This window comes from Nicotiana tomentosiformis, chromosome 8 (genome assembly GCF_000390325.3).
Source record: "Nicotiana tomentosiformis chromosome 8, ASM39032v3, whole genome shotgun sequence".
In the NCBI taxonomy this organism is placed as follows: domain Eukaryota; kingdom Viridiplantae; phylum Streptophyta; class Magnoliopsida; order Solanales; family Solanaceae; genus Nicotiana; species Nicotiana tomentosiformis.
Window position 1 is genome coordinate 85,483,757 of NC_090819.1, and position 20,199 is coordinate 85,503,955.

The 20,199-nt window shown below is 36.6% G+C and overlaps 3 protein-coding genes across 5 annotated transcripts; 1 reads left to right on the forward strand and 2 right to left on the reverse strand.

The window, feature by feature from the left end:
* Positions 1 to 1,622: 1,622 nt before the first annotated feature.
* Positions 1,623 to 7,464, forward strand: LOC104087416 (uncharacterized). Its single transcript, XM_009591871.4, has 5 exons — positions 1,623 to 1,763; positions 2,701 to 4,987; positions 5,428 to 5,548; positions 6,212 to 6,271; positions 6,356 to 7,464. Exons 2-5 carry the CDS (start codon positions 2,835 to 2,837, stop codon positions 7,217 to 7,219), a joined length of 3,198 nt encoding a protein of 1,065 aa, XP_009590166.1. The 5' UTR covers positions 1,623 to 1,763; positions 2,701 to 2,834; the 3' UTR covers positions 7,220 to 7,464.
* Positions 7,465 to 8,106: 642 nt separating this feature from the next.
* LOC104087415 (uncharacterized) lies at positions 8,107 to 11,191 on the reverse strand. 2 transcript variants are annotated; one of them, XM_009591866.4, is made up of 4 exons: positions 11,008 to 11,191; positions 10,185 to 10,466; positions 9,227 to 9,600; positions 8,107 to 8,711 (listed from the first exon to the last, which is right to left on the reverse strand). In XM_009591866.4, the coding sequence occupies exons 2-4, from the start codon at positions 10,347 to 10,349 to the stop codon at positions 8,273 to 8,275; spliced, it is 978 nt and encodes a 325-aa protein (XP_009590161.1). In that variant the 5' UTR covers positions 10,350 to 10,466; positions 11,008 to 11,191; the 3' UTR covers positions 8,107 to 8,272. The 2 variants fall into 2 exon arrangements, with proteins under 2 accessions (XP_009590161.1, XP_009590162.1); XM_009591867.4 differs by lacking the exon at positions 11,008 to 11,191 and adding an exon at positions 10,808 to 11,001.
* Positions 11,192 to 11,865: 674 nt separating this feature from the next.
* Positions 11,866 to 14,531, reverse strand: LOC104087414 (uncharacterized). Of its 2 annotated transcripts, none has more exons than XM_009591864.4 (2): positions 14,390 to 14,531; positions 11,866 to 13,037 (listed from the first exon to the last, which is right to left on the reverse strand). In XM_009591864.4, exon 2 carries the CDS (start codon positions 13,008 to 13,010, stop codon positions 12,258 to 12,260), a length of 753 nt encoding a protein of 250 aa, XP_009590159.1. In that variant the 5' UTR covers positions 13,011 to 13,037; positions 14,390 to 14,531; the 3' UTR covers positions 11,866 to 12,257. The 2 variants fall into 2 exon arrangements, with proteins under 2 accessions (XP_009590159.1, XP_009590157.1); XM_009591862.4 differs by having other exon boundaries at positions 11,866 to 13,218.
* Positions 14,532 to 20,199: the final 5,668 nt, after the last annotated feature.

Consider the following 20,199-nt stretch of genomic DNA (forward strand, 5'->3'; position numbering starts at 1 on the left):
CTTCTCAATAGTCCTTTTCTGGCCAGAGACATTTTTAGTAACAATGAGATAGATTATTCTCATCTACTGTCTCAATATGATATCCATTTCAGCGGATATCTTTAAAACTCACCAAGTTCCTTCCGGACTTGGAGGAGAACATTGCATTATCTATGAGAAGTACTGTTCCCCTATACAGAGTTATAGTAGCTCTTCGAAAGCCTTCAATTAAATTACTACTACCAGAAATTGTAGTAGCATATGCATTACATATGCTTAAATGAGAGAAATATTTCTTCTCTTTGAATATTGTATGTGTCGTACTTGAATCAACTAAATAAATATTTTTACAATTGAACTTTGATCCAAATTTTTTAGAGATATCCATATTTATTTAGTCTTCTCAAAGAGCTTCTTGAGACGGTAGAATCTCACGGTTATAACATAAAATAAAAAATTAAAAGATTGCAGAGAAAAGAGAGAATTCTTATTGATTTTGGGGTGAATTACAATGGAATAGAATTCCTCTATTTATAGGGAAAAAGTGACCCAGTCACAAAGTAACAAATTATAAAATATCTCTAAAAGATAGACATTCACCATAAATAAAATACTATTTATAACAATATATAAATTGTAGCTTTTGACCGAATTTCATAAAACAAAAAATTATATTTAAGTTGGATATATATTATATCTTTTGACTGGATTTATATATATTTTATAAATAAAAAATAGTTATTTTCAGTAAATAGGAAAATCTAGCTAAAACTGATAAATAAGTTTAAAATTTCGTATATATATGAAAAAACTCCTTTTTATTTATATATAATCACTGAGCATTGCGTTCACATATTTATAGTTTTATACATCTAATTCTTTCTATAAATTATATAACAAAATGAGAATTATTGTTAGAAAGGATCATATGGATTGAATGTATTTGCAAGAAATGTTCATAATTTAACGAAGGTTGGTAAAGAAATAAAAATTGCTAGTTATTTCATAAATGAATTATTGAGGGCTCATATATTTTCATGAAGTTTATCTTTTATTTGTTATTATTAACTTTTAAAATCATCTTTTCACAAATTATCGTTTTCTTATATAGTGAACAAACATTGATAAATAGTAATAGTAGCCTAATCCTCGTAGGATCGATAATTTATTATATTATCTTTCACAAGAGAAAATTTTAGTCTTTTTATAGATTAATTTTGCACTCGTCAGCCAAAATTTAAAAACTTTGAACTTTAATAACACATGTAAGATCCTTTATCTGGTGTAATTTTATATCTTATAGTGAATTTTGAGAAAGAAGAATTAACCTAAAAATCTTCCACCCAGCCCCTTAAATTAAAAATCTAAAAAATATAATATATATATATATATATATATATATATATATATATATATATTATGTATAAAATTAATTTATATAATTTATGTATATATGGTAGAAAAAATAAATAATGAATCGGCGTAAAAATCACTTTGAGAAAAGGTCAATAGAAAGTTTTAGGGCCAAAGCCCAAAACAAATAATAGGCCCATAGTAGGTCAACAGCAACGTGTCAGAAACAGAAAGCCCGCTAGCGAATCGGCTTCGCCACACCCACACTTGTGGATTTATATTTGGATCTTTCTAGGGCTTCTTCGATAAAGCTTTAGCCTCAGCTCAGCTCAGCTCCTAATTTCTCTTTTTTTTTTCTCTCCATAAAATAATAATCTGTGTATATGCGCAGCTCAGCTTGTTGAATAACTTGTCGCTCTTATTGATTTTAGGTACGTATCATTCGACCCATGTTCTGAATTTGTGTTTTTGTTTGTTTGTTGAAATTTATGATTTTTCGATGCCCTTTAAGGATTTGAAATCAGGGTTTATGTATTGGGTTTCTTGATTTTCTCATATGGTATAGGTCCACTTGAACTTTTATTGTGAAAGTTCTATCTTTAAAGTATAATTTGATAGATGAAGCTGATTTATTTTGTCTTTGTTGAAAATGTTTTTATGTTTATTTTTTGGAAAAAAATGAATTTTCACTAATTCGGCAGCTCATTTTATCAAATTCGTTCTATTTCTGCTCATGTAGGTAAATAGCTTCCTTTTGTTACTGATTTATCTGACCCATCTGATGTATCTTTATGTAATTTAGAATCGAGGTGAAACTACTTAATTATCCGCGTTGGTGAATTGGTAATTAAGGGATTTTGGATACCGTTGGAAGATTAGAAACTAGGGTTTTGATAAGAGATCTTGTGAGGAATTATCGGTTGGGTAGGTAATGTTTTTGTTTCTGGGACTGATTGTGTTTGTCATGGTGGAATTTAATATTAACTTTGTTTTTTCATCCAGGGCAAAACTTTTTCTTCTTTCAAGAGAAAGCATAATTATGCTACTGCTGTGTATATAGCTATTTTGAAAGCTTGCTACTTGTCTTTTAGAGTTCTTCTTTTTATGACCGAGGAATCCCAAGGGCTAGTGTGTCATGTTTCAAAGCTATGTAAATTTTTCCTGTAGTGTTTTCCTTATTTGAAACTGCGCTGATTGGTTTGTTAACCCTTGCCTTGCTGAATATGTTAAATTACATCCTATATTCTGCTTTGATGGGGCTTGTCTCTAAAAAAAAATCTTTTTTCTTGGTTTTGATAAGTGGCGGTTGCTTTCCTGTTCCAATTTCCACAGGGATTTATTATTTTGCTTGCTGTTTGCTGAGTGCAGGGATCTTCTTGTGCTACGAATAAGTCAGGTCTGGAGGAAGATGTTGGTGTGAACAACATAGCGTCTTTGCTCTAAAGTGCAGGGGCACTCTGACTATAATTTTGACGTTGTATGCGCTCTTCTGTTTATCTGTAATGTCCAGTGATCTTGTTTCTCAGCAGTTCTCAGGACCACCTGATGGGCAGCTGGTTCAGATGGACCATGTTTCTGGTAATCCTGACTCTACCATAGCACATATGCAAACGAGGATTGTCGGACACATGCCAAATAATTCTGCATCACATCAGTTTGTTTGGGCAAATGAGCCTATGGCCAACAGATTTGATACATCGGTTTCTGCGGATCAGTTGGGACAGATGGGACCCAAAATGAATCCGCAGCAGTTCATGTTATCACATCAGCAGATGGGAGCAGATAATAGATATGTGCCAAATAGTCCAGGTGCACAGAAATCTTCGTTACTCGCCAAACGGAAGGCTGAGATGGAACCATCAGTACATGGTTCTTCACCTCATACGCCATCAATGCCAAATAAGCGCACTGCACTGGGAGCTTCTTTATCCACATCTCCTAGTTTTGCGCAGCAATCTTCTGCTATCAAGAAACCTGGACAGCAACAGTCAAAGTCAACTTCTGGAGGTTCACAAAGTCTACCCGCGTCAAGCAAGAAAATGGCACGAAATGAATCCATATCCAATAAAACTGCCTCCCAGCGGTTGCAGACTCCAAAAGGACGAACAATTCAAGCTGAGCCAACCTCCAAGGCTCGATCCGAGTCCTCTGATGCTGTGAGGTCCAAAATGAGAGAATCTCTTGCTTCAGCTCTGGCTATGTCATGTCAGAATCCAGATGCTGTTGTAAATGCTGCCAAGGATCCAAATGAAGCAGTTGGTTCTCAGCCTTCGCAGGTGAATGTAGCTCCAAGAACTGCCAGTGAAGGTCTACCTCAAACGTCTGTCTCACATGATCATGTGCATCAAAACTCTGGTGATGTACTTCCTTCAGCTGGCGCTTTCGCTGTTGATAAAACCAATGACAGTCAGAGTTCATCTCATGGGCTTCAAGATGATGTGAGCATGAGAAACTCTATACCTGGCTCTGATGAGCTTGAATTGCATGTGGATGATGTTCCGTTCAGCGAAAACTTTTTTGTCAAAGATGAACTTCTGCAAGGGAACGGTCTCACTTGGGCGATGGATCTAGATATGCAGTTAAGAGAAGCTGACTTCCTCCAGGATGCTGAAAAAGCCAATTTGTTTGATGAGGGTGTGGTTGGAGATGAAGGCGAGCATGCAAAATCATCTCCACAAGATATAGCTTTAAAAGTTGAGGCGGAACTTTTTAAATTATTTGGAGGCGTGAACAAAAAATATAAAGAGAAGGGCAGGTCTCTTCTCTTCAACCTAAAAGATCGCAGTAATCCTGAATTGCGAGAGAGAGTGATGTCCGGTGAGATATCCCCGGAAAAGTTATGTTCAATGACTGCTGAAGAACTTGCTTCAAAGGAGTTATCTCAGTGGCGGGTGGCAAAAGCCGAGGAACTTGCTCAAATGGTAGTTTTGCCTGATAGTGAAGTTGACATGAGACGCCTGGTTAAGAAAACTCACAAGGGTGAATATCAGGTGGATTTTGAACGGGACGATAATAACATTGCAGCTGAGATATCTGCAGGTTCAAATGTGTCGCAGTTTATCCCGAAGATAGAGAGGGGAAAAGATTCTAGCCCTTCTGGTACGGATGAGATTGGAAGTAAAGAAAATGTTACCAGCCAACAGAATAGGCCAGAAAAGCAAGATGTGTCTGATAGCTTGGTAATTCCAGCTGATGGGGCTGATTTGATGCAGGGAATGGTTGTAGAAGAATTCAAGGATGCAGAATTTCTTCCTCCTATTGTTTCCTTAGACGAATTCATGGAATCACTCAATTCTGAACCTCCTTTTGAGAACCTGCCAGCCGAAAACAATAATTCCACACCTCCTCCGGACAAAGAAAGCTCTGATGACCCTAACAAAGCTGTGGGTTCTGGTCTAGCCTCTAAAGATCCTGCTGTTGCTTCTGCAGATAAAGGGGTCAAGAATCACGCCGAACCAAAGGAGTCCCTGGTATCTACAGGGGGCTCTGTTGTTAAAAAAGTAACTACTACTGGTAATGCACTTGTAAAATCTGCTGAGAGCCCTATCAAGAAGGCAGGACCTCGTGGTAACGCTTCTCTAGTTTCAAGCATCTGGGAGGGGGCACTCCAGCTTACTATTTCATCCTTGGTGACAGTCTTTGGTTTGTTTAGAAGGTATGCATATTTTTTAAAAGAGCTTTCATCTGTAGAGCAATTACTATCTATTGATGTCATTCTCTTGTAGTACATGTTTTATCGCACTGTTATCACAGTTGAGTCTCTGTTGGTTATCTCTTTCTTTTTAGTGCCATGCTATTTTTTTCGTTCCCTTGATAATTTTATTTGTCTTGAAAATTCTCTCTGCAGACGAATAGACTGACACCAATTTAAATGCATGTTGCATCATTTGGCTTTGCTTGCTTTGGATTAGTTTTCCTTTACCTTTTTCTAGTACTTTGCATTAGATCTCGAGTGGGTTCTCCCGAGTGAATATCCTTCATTGTTCTCTGTTTTTAACTCCCCTCTAGAACATTCAAAATGCACGTGTTGATTAAAACATTATCTGTGGTGCTAACAAGAGAGTGGCATTTCTTCTTTGTTATCTTCTGTTTCAGTGGTGAAAAGACACCAACTAATGAGTGGCCAAGTTCTCTTGAGATCAAGGGTAGAGTTCGACTTGATGCATTCGAGAAATTTCTTCAAGAGCTTCCTATGTCACGAAGTCGTGCAGTCATGGTATCTTATGATTTTCTTTCCTTTATTGTAGCTAGTCTTTTATCCCATACTTCAGGTTGCAGCTTATTGCAGATAGTGTATAGATTTTCCTTATTTTTTGACGACTTCCATTGTTGTCTACTAAGAATGTATATTCCAAAATACAGCCATTTCAATCAGATGGTTTCAGAGCATTGGTCCTTTCCACGTTTCCAGCTTTTTATTATGTACTGGATGATTTGCTTTTTTTCTTATGCCGTGGTTGGAATGACTTGAGTTGAATAATCATCTTTTCCAGAAGGCTCGACTAAGTTCATTTAACGTTCTCTAATTAGGTTTTTTCAATGTCAGACATATCAAAAGCTCCAAGATTTTAGAAAGATAAAATAAATGCTGCACTCAACTTCCCACAATGTTTAGCTTTTAGTGAAATTAAGTGTTTAGTCTGCGATAAATACAATTTTTCAACTTGTTTGGCTTAACCATCGTTTTAAACCAGAGGTGGATGAATAACTTCTGATGTACCAGTAAACTGATGGATCCTAATTTTGAATGGTCAAGATTACGTCTTGAAAGTGGTGCTTTTACACAAGTTCTTCATTAAAAAAAATACTAGTGCTTTTACATAAGTTGCGATATTAAAATTCTTCAAACTTCTTGTGCTAATCATATTGCATAATGCAGGTTGTTCAATTTGTTCTAAGGGACAACTCATCTGAGATTGAACGAGCAAACATTTCTGAGGTATGAACTGTATTTCTAGCAACTCTTCTGCAGTATTATCAATTGGTTTACGTTTGCTTATCTGGTCTTTGATAATCTTTTTAGGCAGTGGATTCATACGTTTCAGATGAGAGGCCGGGGTTTGCCGAGCCAGCTCCAGGAGTGGAAGTATATTTGTGTCCACCGCGCTTACTTGATATGATAAGCAAACACTTTACCAAAGACCCTAGAGAGCTATATGATTCAACTGAAAATGGTCTAATTGGCGTAGTTGTATGGAGAAAACTTCATATAAGTTCAACGATATCACCTAACTCTTCTTCGCACCATAAACACGGCTTGAAAAAACAACAGATGTTTTCTAGAGGACAGCATGAAAAAGATGGAAACGTTAATGTAAATTTGATGCCTAAAGGACCTGTATCTTTGAAACACGATCCTACCCCGGACGATGATGATGATATCCCACCTGGGTTTGGTCCCAAAGCAGTTCGTGATGATGATGATTTGCCTGAGTTTAATTTTTCTGGTAATATAAATGCTTCTAGGCCTAGGCATCCGTCTCAAAACTTGTCTCATGGGTCAAGAATCGCCCCTCCGTATAACCAACCACCGCCCTCTCGCCCTGTAGACCAGATGAGAGAACTTGTACTTAAGTATGGGCAAACTGGTACAGCTAGTACTAATGATAGAGTTACAAATGTTGGTATTGGAATTGAACCGTGGAATGATGACGACGATGACATTCCGGAGTGGCGGCCACAAGCCCCACTCCAGCAGCAGCGTCCTCCTTACCCTTTAGGCCATAATTTTCAGCGGCCGCTCTTGGCTCACCATAGACCATTGGCCACACCTATGGCTATGCCTTTGCAATCACCAATAAACGTTCCAAACAGGCCACAAATATTGTCACCCAGGGGACAGTATCAAGCTGATTGGAGAAGGGATGTGAGGAATAGGGGATTCTGAAGTCTTTCTTTTTTGTTAGTTGGTGATTAGTCATCATGATGTAAATTCTGGATATGTTTTCTTTTTCGTGTTTGGATTTTAGACCTTAGATTAGGCATGTAGCTTTCTAGTTGTTTTAGAACAATTATGTACTTTTAGCATATAAGCAGCAGCAGGAGATACTCTCTTCTTCTTCACTGGTTCATTTTCACTGTATTGTGTTTCAGGAAAAGAGAAACACAACAATTTTCGTCTTTTAAGCATAATTTCTGTCCATGGCTGGATATGGTATATTATATATTAACTGGCAACTCTTCTGGCGCCCTCCTTGGAGTCAGAGGACTATTCTCATTAACAAACTCGTAATGGGGGTTAACAACATTAAAAGTTCATTATCCCTTTTTTTCCTTTCTTTGTGATGTCATACTCTAGTCTGAATAATCTTGTAAGTGCAATATTCATTTGATACTATCAATCTTAGGGACAGGTCTTTTTTTTTTGTTTCTTTATTTTGGGGTTGTGAGGGAAACAGATGGGTAAGAGAGACTGGAAAAGAACAACAATTAGGTAAATAAGCTGCCAACTTTCAAGTATATGATATAACGTTTCGCAATTGAAAGTGTTAGTTTACAACACAAGTGTCAATATTAACCCTCCATCAAGTCAGTCAGCAGCGGCGGATGTAGTATTAATTAAAGTGGCGGGCCATAACTTTCGATACGGAGTATAAATTTATTAAATTTGTAAAAAATAGTAGATATGAACCCATAACTTTAAAAATATAATGGGTTCAATGTTAAGAACCTTAAATTTTCAAACTATAGCGATTAAATTTTTGATCCGCCTCTGTCAGTAGGGACACAATAATTGACATAAACCCACCCTTTGCTTTCAATTAAAAGAAAATCTAAAAAAGAAAGTGCTATACCTTGTTCAAATGGAAAAAGAAGTAGCATCTCATCTTTGACGAGTCCCAAACATGTGTAAAGAACTTTTTTTGTTTTTGTTACAATGAATTCATAAAAAATAACATCCTATATTTGTAATTTACTTGGAATGTTGGATTTAGCAGGTTCAAGCTCCCAAAGCGCGCTTAAGGGCAGCTCGTTGTTCAGTTGTGAATCTTGTAGGAAATTTAACTTCAAACTTGATCTTTAAATCACCCCTATTTCCAGGTTCTTTTGTGATTGGCATGCCTTGTTTTTGAATGACAAGCTCATAACCAGGTTTCACAATTTCATTCACTGGAATTGTCAACTCGCGACCATCTAACGTTGTAAGATTGACAATTGTTCCTCCCAATGCCTCTGCTAATGTTACCTTATAGTTCCTAATAAGGTCATTCCCTTCTCTCTTGTAAACGTCGTGGGGCTTCTCATCGATTACAAACACGAGGTCTGCTGGAAGCTGGTTCAACTCCTCATTTCCTTTGTCTGGGAATGTTATCTTTGTCCCTTTCTTCCACCCAGGTTTTACATCAATCGTTAAAATCTCCGTTTCTGTCACTAACCGCCTGCAAAATGAATGCATGTCAGTTGTATCAAAACATAGAGATTATTTAAGCAACTTAACATTACAAGCTCCTTGTTCATTCATAGTTTAAAGTTCAAATAATCTGAAAAATAGTTCAGAACAAAGAGGAATAACAGTTGTAGACAAACAAAACTTCACATAGCAGGGACGGTCCACCATTTTCTTTTTAAGATTCCTCAATGATCGTTATATGCATAAAGATATCTGAACTAAAGTGAGGAGAGTTTTTGAATGCAATCTCCTTTTAGGAAGGGTAGCAAAGCAGAAAGATATTCATCAAACACAGCAACAATAAACGCAGTATAATCCCACAAGTGGGGTAAGGGGAGTCCCTACCTTGAAGATAGAGAGATTGTTTCTGATAGGCCCTTGGCTCAAAGAGAAAGATATTCATCAAATATTTACATTAAAAGTATTCTTTTCTTTTAGTAACATAAAAAGAACATTCTAAAACAATGGAAAGAGGGGGAAAGAAAAGGAATGTAATGTGATTACCCGTTCGCATCAACCACAGTTCTAGAGATCTTCATTTTCCTTGTTGATCCAGAGTAAAGCTCCTCAAGGCTGCAAGGCAATTTACTCTCTACTGGTGGTGGTTTTTTGGGCATAGTAGCACCCATTCCATCACTCGCTGTTCTAAAAATATTCTCACCACCACCAAATCCCCCAAACAAACCGCTTCCTTCTGATGAAAATCTCGTCGACTTTACTCCAGCTGACCCAAACCCGAACGGGCTGCTCCCGAAAAATTCTGCAAAAATATCCTCAGCATTACGAGGATTACCGCTAGATCCAGGTGACGGCATGTCTTTTAGACCTTCTTCACCATACTGATCATAGACTTGTCTTTTCTGTGGATCACTTAAAATCTGAAGAAAGAAGTAAAAACTCAATTATAATAGTTTGGAGGCCTAAAGAAAAGTCAGAGAGACAATGCACTAAAACATACAAAATACAAAATCTGTTCTTTTTGCTTAACAAGGGGTAAGGAGCAATCAATTCAACAACCACTAGAGTTATGAGAAAATCATTATAGCCTTCACTACAAGATTTGGACCTCGGTTGACAGCAGAGTCGACTAGGCCTAGCAAACAAAGAGCTTTCAATTATACAGAATTTGAAGGATAGTAAAAGGAAATAACATTTTCTTCCTTGTAGCAGCTTTAGTATCATAGTTTTCATAAAGTGGGACTTCCAAAGATTTTCCTTGAAGTTATACTGTCATTTTCACAATATTAGCACAAAGTTTCGCCGTAGATAGATCCTTCAAACTTCACAAAGGTTTAAGAAAGAAACTCCATTACATATATTATACTGAAGCAACAACAGAATACATAAGAATAAGTCAAAGTTTTTCTCTATTGTTACTATATTTAAATGCGTGATCGTGATTGTGAACATTTCCATAGATATATGCACATTTAAAAATAAAGAAAGGGTAAGTGTGACAAACTTCATAGGCCTCAGATATTTGCTTGAACTGAGCCTCAGCTTCCTTCTTGTTGTTGGGGTTCTTATCAGGATGCCATTTCATTGCCAATTTTCTGTAAGCTTTCTTCAGATCATCATCTGTCGCTGTCTTCCCTACATTCAATACGTTGTAATAATCCACCCCCATTTTTCTCTACCTAAAAGCAAATTTCTATTTCTGAATTTGAATTTCCAATTCAATATCATCAAAATTCAAACATCTCCCTATCTTCCCAGCAGTTCAGCCAAAGGGGCTCTTTAGAAACTGCAAATTCAAAAAAGAAATAAGCAGATCAAGATATGAAAATGAAAATATCTCAGTTCTGCATTAGAATTTTCAATTCAAGATAATCATAAATTCAAAGAACATTATCTATCTTTCAGCAGATACCCAAATCAATATTGGTCATGAAAATGAAATTGTGTACAAGATTAAAGATATCATAAACTCAAACAGAAATTATCAATCTTTCTCACAGTGGAGTAAAAGGGGGCCTTTTGAAACATAATATTTCAGCACATATATACCCAGATCAATATTCACAATAAAAATGAAAAGTTCCTATTTTTATTATTCAAGATAACCAAATATTCAAACAAACGCACCTTTATAAAAAAAGTTCCAAGGAAAATAATTTTTTTTATATTTCTGGCTCTGTATAACAAATTCCAATTAATATTTCCGATTTTCAGCACATACTGAGATCAAGAATTGCCTTGAAATGAAAATGGGAAGCTTGCTGAAGGGAGAGATATTAGACTATAAAATTTGAAGGTTTGTGAAATTTATTAAAACAAATACTTACTAGAACTTTGGTCACCTTGATATTCAAGAAATGACACAAAATTAGATTTTGTTTTTCTTGCTAGGAAGTGTTTAACGCAAATGTTGTTTCAGCTTTACTATTTTTCTGATATTTCAACGAGAATAACGGAACCTCATTTTGTTTTTGTTTTCAGTTGTCTTAAAAAGAAAATGTTATTTCAAAATTGTTTTTACCAATAAAGTCTATATGTACTTTTCGAATTACTAATAAAGTGTATACCTGTCGAATTCGAATGGTGCTATCCTCTTTTTTGCATTACCATACTTCCCTTCTATGGTTGAGATGTCAGTTCTTATTCAGCCAGTTTTACCAAAGTACGAGAAGGGGAGACACGAAATATATTTTACTAAGAAAGTCTATATGTAGCTTATCTTACCCCCTAATATGCATAAATATCATGATTTTGATTTTATCTGAAAAATACACACACACGCACTAACTTTATCTGATAGTAAGTATTTACGTATAAACTTGGTACCATTATATATAATAATTTGAATTTCAGAAACGGGCCCAATTCCAATCAAGCTTAAATACAATTACTTTAGATATATGATTGAAATGGTTAATTGGCAGCAAATATTTAATGGAACAACTATTTTCACAAACACGATAGTGAAGTTCAGTTCCATCCTCCTCGATAACAAGTGAAGCCCAGTACCATACTTGATAAACAGCAAACATAGAAAGCTATAGAAAGTCATGAACTTCACTGCCTTCTTTTCAATTACATACGCGATTACATTTTCAACACAATTGTGGTCCATGAGCACAGTTTTAAGAGGAGCCTTACATCTATAAATCGAAAAAAAAAACAATTGAAGGATGAGACATTCCTCAGGTCAAACGAGTAAACTTCAAGAAACTTCATAACGACCATAGGTGTGCAAGATTTTGTATTTACATTCAGAGTAGCTACTAATTAACAAAAGCTGTAGATAACTAAGCAAAAATATCACTTGCTACACGTGAATAATACCCGACGTAGAATCAGGACTCACCGACCAATGACCATGGATAAGACAACTAAATAGAATACTTGAACTCTCCCCTTCCTGCTTTTCCAGGTTCCTGTGTTCCTTTAACCAGACTAGCCTTATACAATTACGAATTTACTCCCTCTTTTCCTACTAAATTCCTTCTCCGTTGCCCAATCAAAAATATCTAGCTGCAATCTAAAACAATTTAATGGAACTTGAAATCTCTACAATGATATCAATATCCTCCTGTCAAGGAAACATTCCCTCCAGATACTCATCAATATTTTCATTATCTTCATTACCTGGATTTTCAGATGAAGTTGAAGCCTTGGACCCTCTACTCTTGCCTTTCCTTCGTTCATATTTATCATCCTTATTGTCATCATCACTTACAGATCTTTCCCTTTTCCTTCGATGCTTATCTTTCAGATTTTCTCTAGACTGCTCCTTCTCCTTCTCCTTCTCCTTCCTCTTTTTATAATGAAGCTTTTCTGCACATCTTTCACAGGTTACCAATTTCACTAGGGCCTGTTTGTTTTCTCCTGCTTCAACATATGAAAAATTCACCTCGTAGCTAGCTAGACCATCTCTCTCATTGCAGTGTTTGTTACCACAGACAAATTGCCCTTTCCCAGATATCACTTCCTTTTCGGTCCTCCATCTCAGGCCAATCTTGCCACTCTTATAGTGTGTCATATCGGCTAAGCAATATTCTTTAAAAAGCTTGTCATAGTAGCGCTTCACCAACCTTTGCTCCCAAGATGGATTCATATCATCTTCCTCAGTTCGTATGAACCGATATCCTTCTTTAAGTGTATCCTGATCTGTTTTAACAGGCAAATTTTCTTGTGTGAATCTCTCTCTTCCATAATATCCAACATAATCATTGAGGAATTTCTTGTGGCGATCATAAGCATTCAGGCCCAGTATGTGATCTTGGTATTGCTGTTTTCTTGCTTGTCTATCAAAGATAGCCTGCTTAAGCGACCCAAACGAAGTCATTATTTTCTGAACTGGGTGCAAAATCTCCTGTTTATATCATAAAAAACGACACAGATTTAGGGTTTAATCAACGTTAAGGACGGTAAAGCGAAGTTTTTTCTTTGTCGCGTTGCTTTTTAAGTTTCTTGATATCTTGAGTTGGTTGAGTTCTATGAGTAACCTTAGGATATCAACAGTTTTATAGTATGGTAAGGTATCCAACAATCTCCTGCAAAAGTAAATCCAATCAGAAAGCTAACTAACAAAAAGAATTAAAAGATTTATCAGCCAAGTGCATCACAAGGGATAGAAAGACATAGAAGTACCAAAGTAGCCAGCAATCACCAATAACGAAGCAGTCTTACCAGTTGAGGGTTATGCTTGAGATAATCTGACTGACTTCATTAAAGCAAAATCCGTATATATTAACACAGATTAAACATGTTGATAAAGTGCTAGTTAATCATAGTTTTCTAAATTTTAATTAGTTCTAGAAGTTCAAGTACACAAAAGCAAATGCTCATCTCCTTCCCTGCAATCATGCCGGAAGCAACGAACCAGTAAGGCAAATTTTGCAGTTCCACAGGCTAAGGTTCGCAACATGACAAACATGTTAGCAATTCTTTCGTTTACCAAGCTTCCTAGTGTTCACAGTAGAGCTCCTCTTCAAAATAGAGTTCCTATATAACCTTTTTTATTATGTCACATATCACTTAAGCAAAAAAAAAAAGATTTTTACAAAAGAAGTGGCTCATGTGTACCAAGGCAGCATGGACTCAAACTGTTTTCCAATTCCTCATTAAGGAGGATCTCCAAAATTTATTTGCTTACTTTGGATCCCCAAATAAATATCCTAAATTATCACTTCAACATATATACCATTAGGAACTCTACAACATTGCAGAAAAATGTGTGAAGGGCTTGTCTTTTATATCTCACTATATATTTTGATAGAGTGTTGGATAAGAATAACTATAAGGTGTATGCAACTACACTAAAGTAAGATGTCTCTTCATTCAACATTGTAGTTACCTTTTCGATTTCGACCAATCAATATCTTACGATTTGCTAAGAAGGACTGGACCTTAGGTTTGATCTAATTCCACATGAGAAATCATCAACATTTCAACTCTCTGGACCTTTGTTTAACGAAACTTAAAAGAAAAATGGGGCCCTATACAGTTGATGTGGAGTTATTGAATGCATATAGAAAGATATACCAAACTAAATTGAAGCTCTACTACTTTTGATTTATCATATGAGTAAAAAAAGCTATATATAGGAAATTAGGTTCAATTACCATAACCACAATTGAGACAATTAACCAATTTATAACCCTAGGTCCAAACAACAGAAAGAAGAACAACAAGAAGTAAATAGAGCGTAGCGATAATACTAACCTGAACACTGTAAGATCAGACAACGAACAAAGAAAGCTTCGATGGGGGGACTGAGCGATGAAGAATGTATAGCCAATTTGAGAGAGGGCCAAATGTAGAGGATGTATGAGCTGGCTGCTGTTCAATTTCGTATGTTATATTAACAGCTTGTTTGGATTGTTTTTAACTTGTATTGTATCGTATTGTTACTTAAATAATATATTTATTTTAATTATTATTTAAATTTTAATGTATCGTATCGTTAAATCCATCGTTACATAACGACGAAATGTGTCACTTTATGTAACAATCGATTTGATGTGGTCGCGTTGTTACCTTATCTTTTTCTCTAAATCTCACCCTTCATTATTATTAAATAATTTTATTTTATCATTTACCCTATCTTTTTATATAATAATTTTACCCTGTATCATAATTGTTCTTTATAATATTGCAAGTTTATTCTTCATATTGCTGATGCGTGATATCATAAATCGATGCCAAACGACACAATCTATTCAAATATTATATTTATCAAACGATACAGTACAATACAATACATTACGATACGATACATTATGAAACGATACGTAACAACCATCCAAACAAGTTGTAAAGGGTTAATACATTTTATTTGGGTGGGTGGGTGGGGGGACTAAAACAGCCAAGTGCCATTTTTGCTTCATTTTTTAAAAATTAATTATTTTTTTCCTTTCGCCTTTTCTTGTTAAATTGTTTTCTCCTTTTTCTAATAAAAGTAAATCAAATTAAAAGTCATAATTTTAAAATAACAGTAACATTAAATATAAATTAATCAAAAATAATAATATCAATTGCAAATCATAACTAAATTTTATTTAAAATGGTAGATTTAGTTAATATATTCCATAACGCAAACATTAATGTTCAATCTCTTCAACGAGTTTACAATTATTGAGTAAATTATATCCTAATATATAACTAGTGTAAGCATTTAAATTTTATTGGATTTAAATCCAATAAACTAATTTGGACTATATATTAAATATATTAATTCAAATAAATTTTATGTGCTAATTTAATTAGATTAATTACTCAAGTCCAATATATATGGATTAAATAAATAAGTCTTAATCCATTGGGCTAGCCCATTTAGTTGGACTAAAGTGATGAGCCCAAGATGTTATTTTCCTAGAGGCCCAGTTTGGTGCCATATGATATGGCACGCCAAGTCAAGCGAAAGAGCCAATAAGACCATGTCACGTGTCAAAATGACAAGGCATGCCAAATCAAATTAAGAGGCCAATGAAATCGTTCCACATATGCAAGTGACATATTCTGGCCAATCAAATATGGCCTTGTCACTCTTCAATCTGATTAGTCGAAAAGAGTTTATTTTTATCATAACTCTTCTCTCCCACAACTATAAATAAGGGTCTTTATAACCCAGAAAAGACACCAGAAGTTATACAAGAAGCAAGAAAGAGCTCATGGATCAAACGCTACAAATTCCTCCACAAGTTCAAGTTCAAGTTCAAGCAATCAATTTCAAGCTCAAGAATGAAGAACAAATCAAGTTCAAGCTCAAGAACAAAGAACTAATCAAGTTCAAGCTCAAGCTCAAGAACAAAGAACAAATCAAGATTCAAGGAGTACCAGTTCAAATCAAAGTTCGTGCTAGTTGAATTCAAGATCATCATTTGCGACAACAAACTACATATTCAAGATCAAGCTCAAAGGCCCTTGGATTAATTTATAATTGGAAAGAAGAATCAGAGGATTCATAGAGATTGTACATTCATATTATTTGAAATCAAATATTATGATTGTTGCAATATTTTTCGATCTCGATTACTTTCTTGACATAAATTTATTGTCTACAAATTCTGGCACGCCAGGTGGGACAATCCCTACCTCTTATCTCAACTTTTCAATCACCAAAGTCCAAGAACGTCGAAATGGCTTCAAAGAAAATCAACTCTAGATCAACATACACCAAGGCTGTTAACTCCAGGTTATATGCTAATGTGGAAAGCATCCTTGATGTTACCTTTGGAAGCTTTGGATCAATTACGAGGAGCAAAGCAAGGTCTTTAGGACAACAAGAAATCTAAGTGACGTCCGCATCAACCCCTGTTTTCATATCTTCATCCTCAAAAGGAGCAAGATATTCCACAAACGCACCCGAATGAGGAAGCGATGTTGCTGAAAAGATCAAGAAAGCTATTGCTCTACTTGACCTCTACGGATCCAAGAACTCTATTGTGAAGGAAGATGATGATGCTTCAAGAGATAGATCCTCTCCACTTACACCGCATAGCGTGATCCAATCAAGGATCAATCTGTGTGACAATACATGCTACTCTCCATCATCCACAATAATCATGCAAGCCATGGTGACAAACACTTCATCTGTGGAGGAGCAGTTGGCAAACTTGACGGAAGAAATCGCTGGCTTGACCAAGTGCGTACAAAATCAAGATGCTAGAATTGACAAGCTAACAGACTGGGTGGGAATTTTAATGGAAGAAGAATCCACCCATGCACCTGGCAAACTCCCAGAAGTTCAAGAGATTGATCCTCCCCCACGACAAGTTACATCCACTAAGGAAATTCTAGTCTATTCGGAAGGGATGATTCCAATCAATCAGCTAAAGGGTTTCATTGAAGGGACTATAAAAAATAAATATAAAGTTGCTTCCAAGTCCTCATTTAACTACGCAAAGTCGTACACTTCAAGGATCGATATGTTGAAGATACCTGTTGGCTATCAACCTCTAAAATTTCAACAGTTTGATGGCAAAGGCAATCCAAAGCAATATGTGGCACACTTCGTTGAGTCATGCAACAATGCTGGGACTTATGGAGATTACCTCATCAAGCATTTTGTACACTCATTAAAAGGAAATACTTTTGATTGGTGCACAGACCTCGAGGTTGGTTCTGCTGATAGCTGGGATCAACTAGAGCAAGAATTCCTCAATCTCTTTTATAGCACGAGACGTACTGTGAGTATGATAGAACTTACAAATACTCGTCGACGAAAGGGTGAACCAGTTATCGAATTTATCAATCGTTAGAGGAATTCAAGCCTCAACTGCAAAGACAAGCTTGGGTGAAGCTTCAGGTATAAAGATGTGCATCCAAGGCATGCATTGGGGACTCCGCTACATCTTGTAAGGTATCAAGCCTAGCACATTTGAAGAACTTGCGACTCGTGCCCATGACATGGAGTTAGGCATGGCCTCCGCTGGAAACGAAAGGCTGCCTATCTATGAGCCTCGCAAAGGGAACGGCAAGCAAGAAGTCAGGAAATGGAGCAAGTTTGCACCCAAGTCTGAAAACAAAGAAGCTATGAATGCCAACACATCACATGTGAAGTTCACAACGAAGGTGAGTAAGAACCAAAGTACGAAATCCACTTCTTTACAAGATAAACTAAGTGGAAAGTTGACTCTAAAAGAAATACAAGAGAAGGAGTACTCATTTCTAGATTCTGATGTGCCAGTAATTTTTGAAAAACTCTTCGAGTTAAATCTCATTGAGCTTCCGGAGATAAAGCGGCCAAATGAAGCTGGTAAAACGAATGACCCAAATTACTGCAAATACCATCGACTCGTGAGCCACCCTCTGGAGAAGTGATTTGTATTCAAGGACAAAGTTATGTATTTAGCCCGTGAAGAGAAGATCGTGCTTGAAGATGAGAAGGCAATTGCGAACTAAATCTCTATCACATTTGGCTCATTCAGTCTAGATGAGCTATGCAGTTTAAAAGAAATCAAAGATGAAGAATTACTGGAGAATAACAAAGTAGAAGTAGACGACGATGATGATGATGAGGTTTGGACGTTGGTGACTAGCCGTAGGCGTCACAAAATGAGCCCACAAAAAGAATCAATAGAACAACCAATAAGGAAAATGATGGTGAAAAGACCAAGGAGATGGAATCCAATTAAGCATTTCAAGAAAGCAAAAGTGGAGGTGCACTATCCTTAAAAGCCACGACATCCAGTGACCTTGGAGGAGTTCTTACCAAGTTGGTTCCGCACGAAGATTTCCTATGAGGGTATTGATGCCTTTTGTTGCCATGCTCACAAAGGGGATGAAAAGAGTGATGACCCACCATCAGCACCATCTTCGGAAAAGCTCATCGAGTCTATTCCTCAAGAAATTAATGCTCGTGAGGAAAAATTTACATTCACAAATGACGATCTTCTACTAGGTGACACTTCTCATAACCGCCCGTTGTACCGGGTTGGCTATATGAGCGATAAAAAGGTAAATCAAAATTTGGTTGATGGAGGATCCTCAGTGAACATCTTGCCAATTCGCACTATGAAAGAACTTGGTATTCCCATGAACGAACTCTCGAAAAGTTGTGTGATGATTCAAGGATTTAACCAAGGGGGGCAAAGAGCCATAGGTGCTATCAGATTGGGAATCACCATTCAAGATATGCAATCAAGTGCATGGCTGCATGTGATCGATGGAAAGACTCCATACAACGTCTTGTTTGGAAGGCTTTGGATACATGAGAATAAAGTAGTTCCATCTACCTACCATTAATGTTTAAAATACTATGAGGGTAAAGTCGAGGAGAAGATAGTTGTTGATGATGAGCCATTCACCGAGGCTGAGTCACCTTTTGCCGATGCAAAGTTCTACTTGAAGAACTGCATTGTGAAGGAGCTAAAAGCTGATAATGTCATGAAAAGCAAGAATGACGAGCCCACAACTAAAAGAGTTGAAGTGACTGCTGGTAGAGCCAAAGCTGTTACTGAAGAGGTGCAAACTAACTCGAATAAATCCTATAGAGGGAATATTGCGTCTTATGGCAAGAAAGTAACTCCTGCGCTCCAATATGTCCCTAAAAGGAGGAAAGATGAAGGTGAATCATCTAATCTCCAAACTAACATGCTAAAGGATTTAACTCTTCCAGTAAAACGAATCGAGGCAGTAAAGTTATCCTCAAATCCACTTGCAGGGTTTGTGGCCTAAACTCGTTTGCAGAATGTGGCACTCCCTATAAAGCGAACAAATGAAGGTTTTGATCCTAACGCTTACAGGCTATTTGCAAAAGCTGGATACAATCTCAATGACCCGTCAAAGTTAGGGAAGCTCCCATCAGAAGCTGCGAATAGACAACCACGTGAAGGTTTGTGATACAAGCAACCGTCACCAGTGCGTATCTCCATAAGAAGGGCGAGCAGTAATTATATCACCGTAGAAGATGAATATGCTGCTTCTAACAAGCCTTATGTATTTGATCGACTTGGAAAATCAACTGTGAGGACTTCTGTGTTTGAGAGATTGGGTCTATTAAAGAAAGGGAATAAGTTCCAGAGAAACTAACGAAATACAAGAACACCCACTTCGACCAAAATTCAGAAGATCTCTAAGGATTTCCAAAGTCTGGTTCCTTCTAGAATGAGGAGACAAACAAAAGTCATGGTTTCGTATGATGAGGTACTAAAGGTGAAGCCATACACTGTGGTCTACACTAAAGAACGTGATGAAGATGAAGAAAGTATGGGTTCTTCATATCATGTCACTGCACAAGGCGAGAACGGTGTTTCATCTCTAATGGAGGATGACGAGAAATTAGAGGATGTTTCACCATGTTATCACATATCCTTCAATGATGGGGACCCTGAAGAAGATGAAGATGCTCCCCCGGAACTTGAAGAAAGGGTGAAGGCAAGATTGATGCCTTAAAAGAAGTTAACCTTGGCACGGATGAAGAATCAAGGCCCACATACATAAGTGCTTTACTAGCAATCGATAAAGAAAGTACTTATGTTGAGTTACTCAAGGAGTTCAAGGATGTCTTTTCTTGGAGTTACAAAGAGATG

Coding starts and splice junctions, on each gene's coding strand:
- LOC104087416 (XM_009591871.4), top strand. CDS start 2,835: ATGTCCAGTGATCTTGTTTCTCAGCAGTTCTCAGGACCACCTGATGGG. Junction 5,549..6,211: donor CACGAAGTCGTGCAGTCATG/GTATCTTATGAT, acceptor TGCATAATGCAG/GTTGTTCAATTTGTTCTAAG. Junction 6,272..6,355: donor AACGAGCAAACATTTCTGAG/GTATGAACTGTA, acceptor TAATCTTTTTAG/GCAGTGGATTCATACGTTTC.
- LOC104087415 (XM_009591866.4), bottom strand. CDS start 10,349: ATGGGGGTGGATTATTACAACGTATTGAATGTAGGGAAGACAGCGACA. Junction 9,601..10,184: donor AAATATCTGAGGCCTATGAA/GTTTGTCACACT, acceptor TTCTTTCTTCAG/ATTTTAAGTGATCCACAGAA. Junction 8,712..9,226: donor ACTGTGGTTGATGCGAACGG/GTAATCACATTA, acceptor TTCATTTTGCAG/GCGGTTAGTGACAGAAACGG.
- LOC104087414 (XM_009591864.4), bottom strand. CDS start 13,010: ATGACTTCGTTTGGGTCGCTTAAGCAGGCTATCTTTGATAGACAAGCA.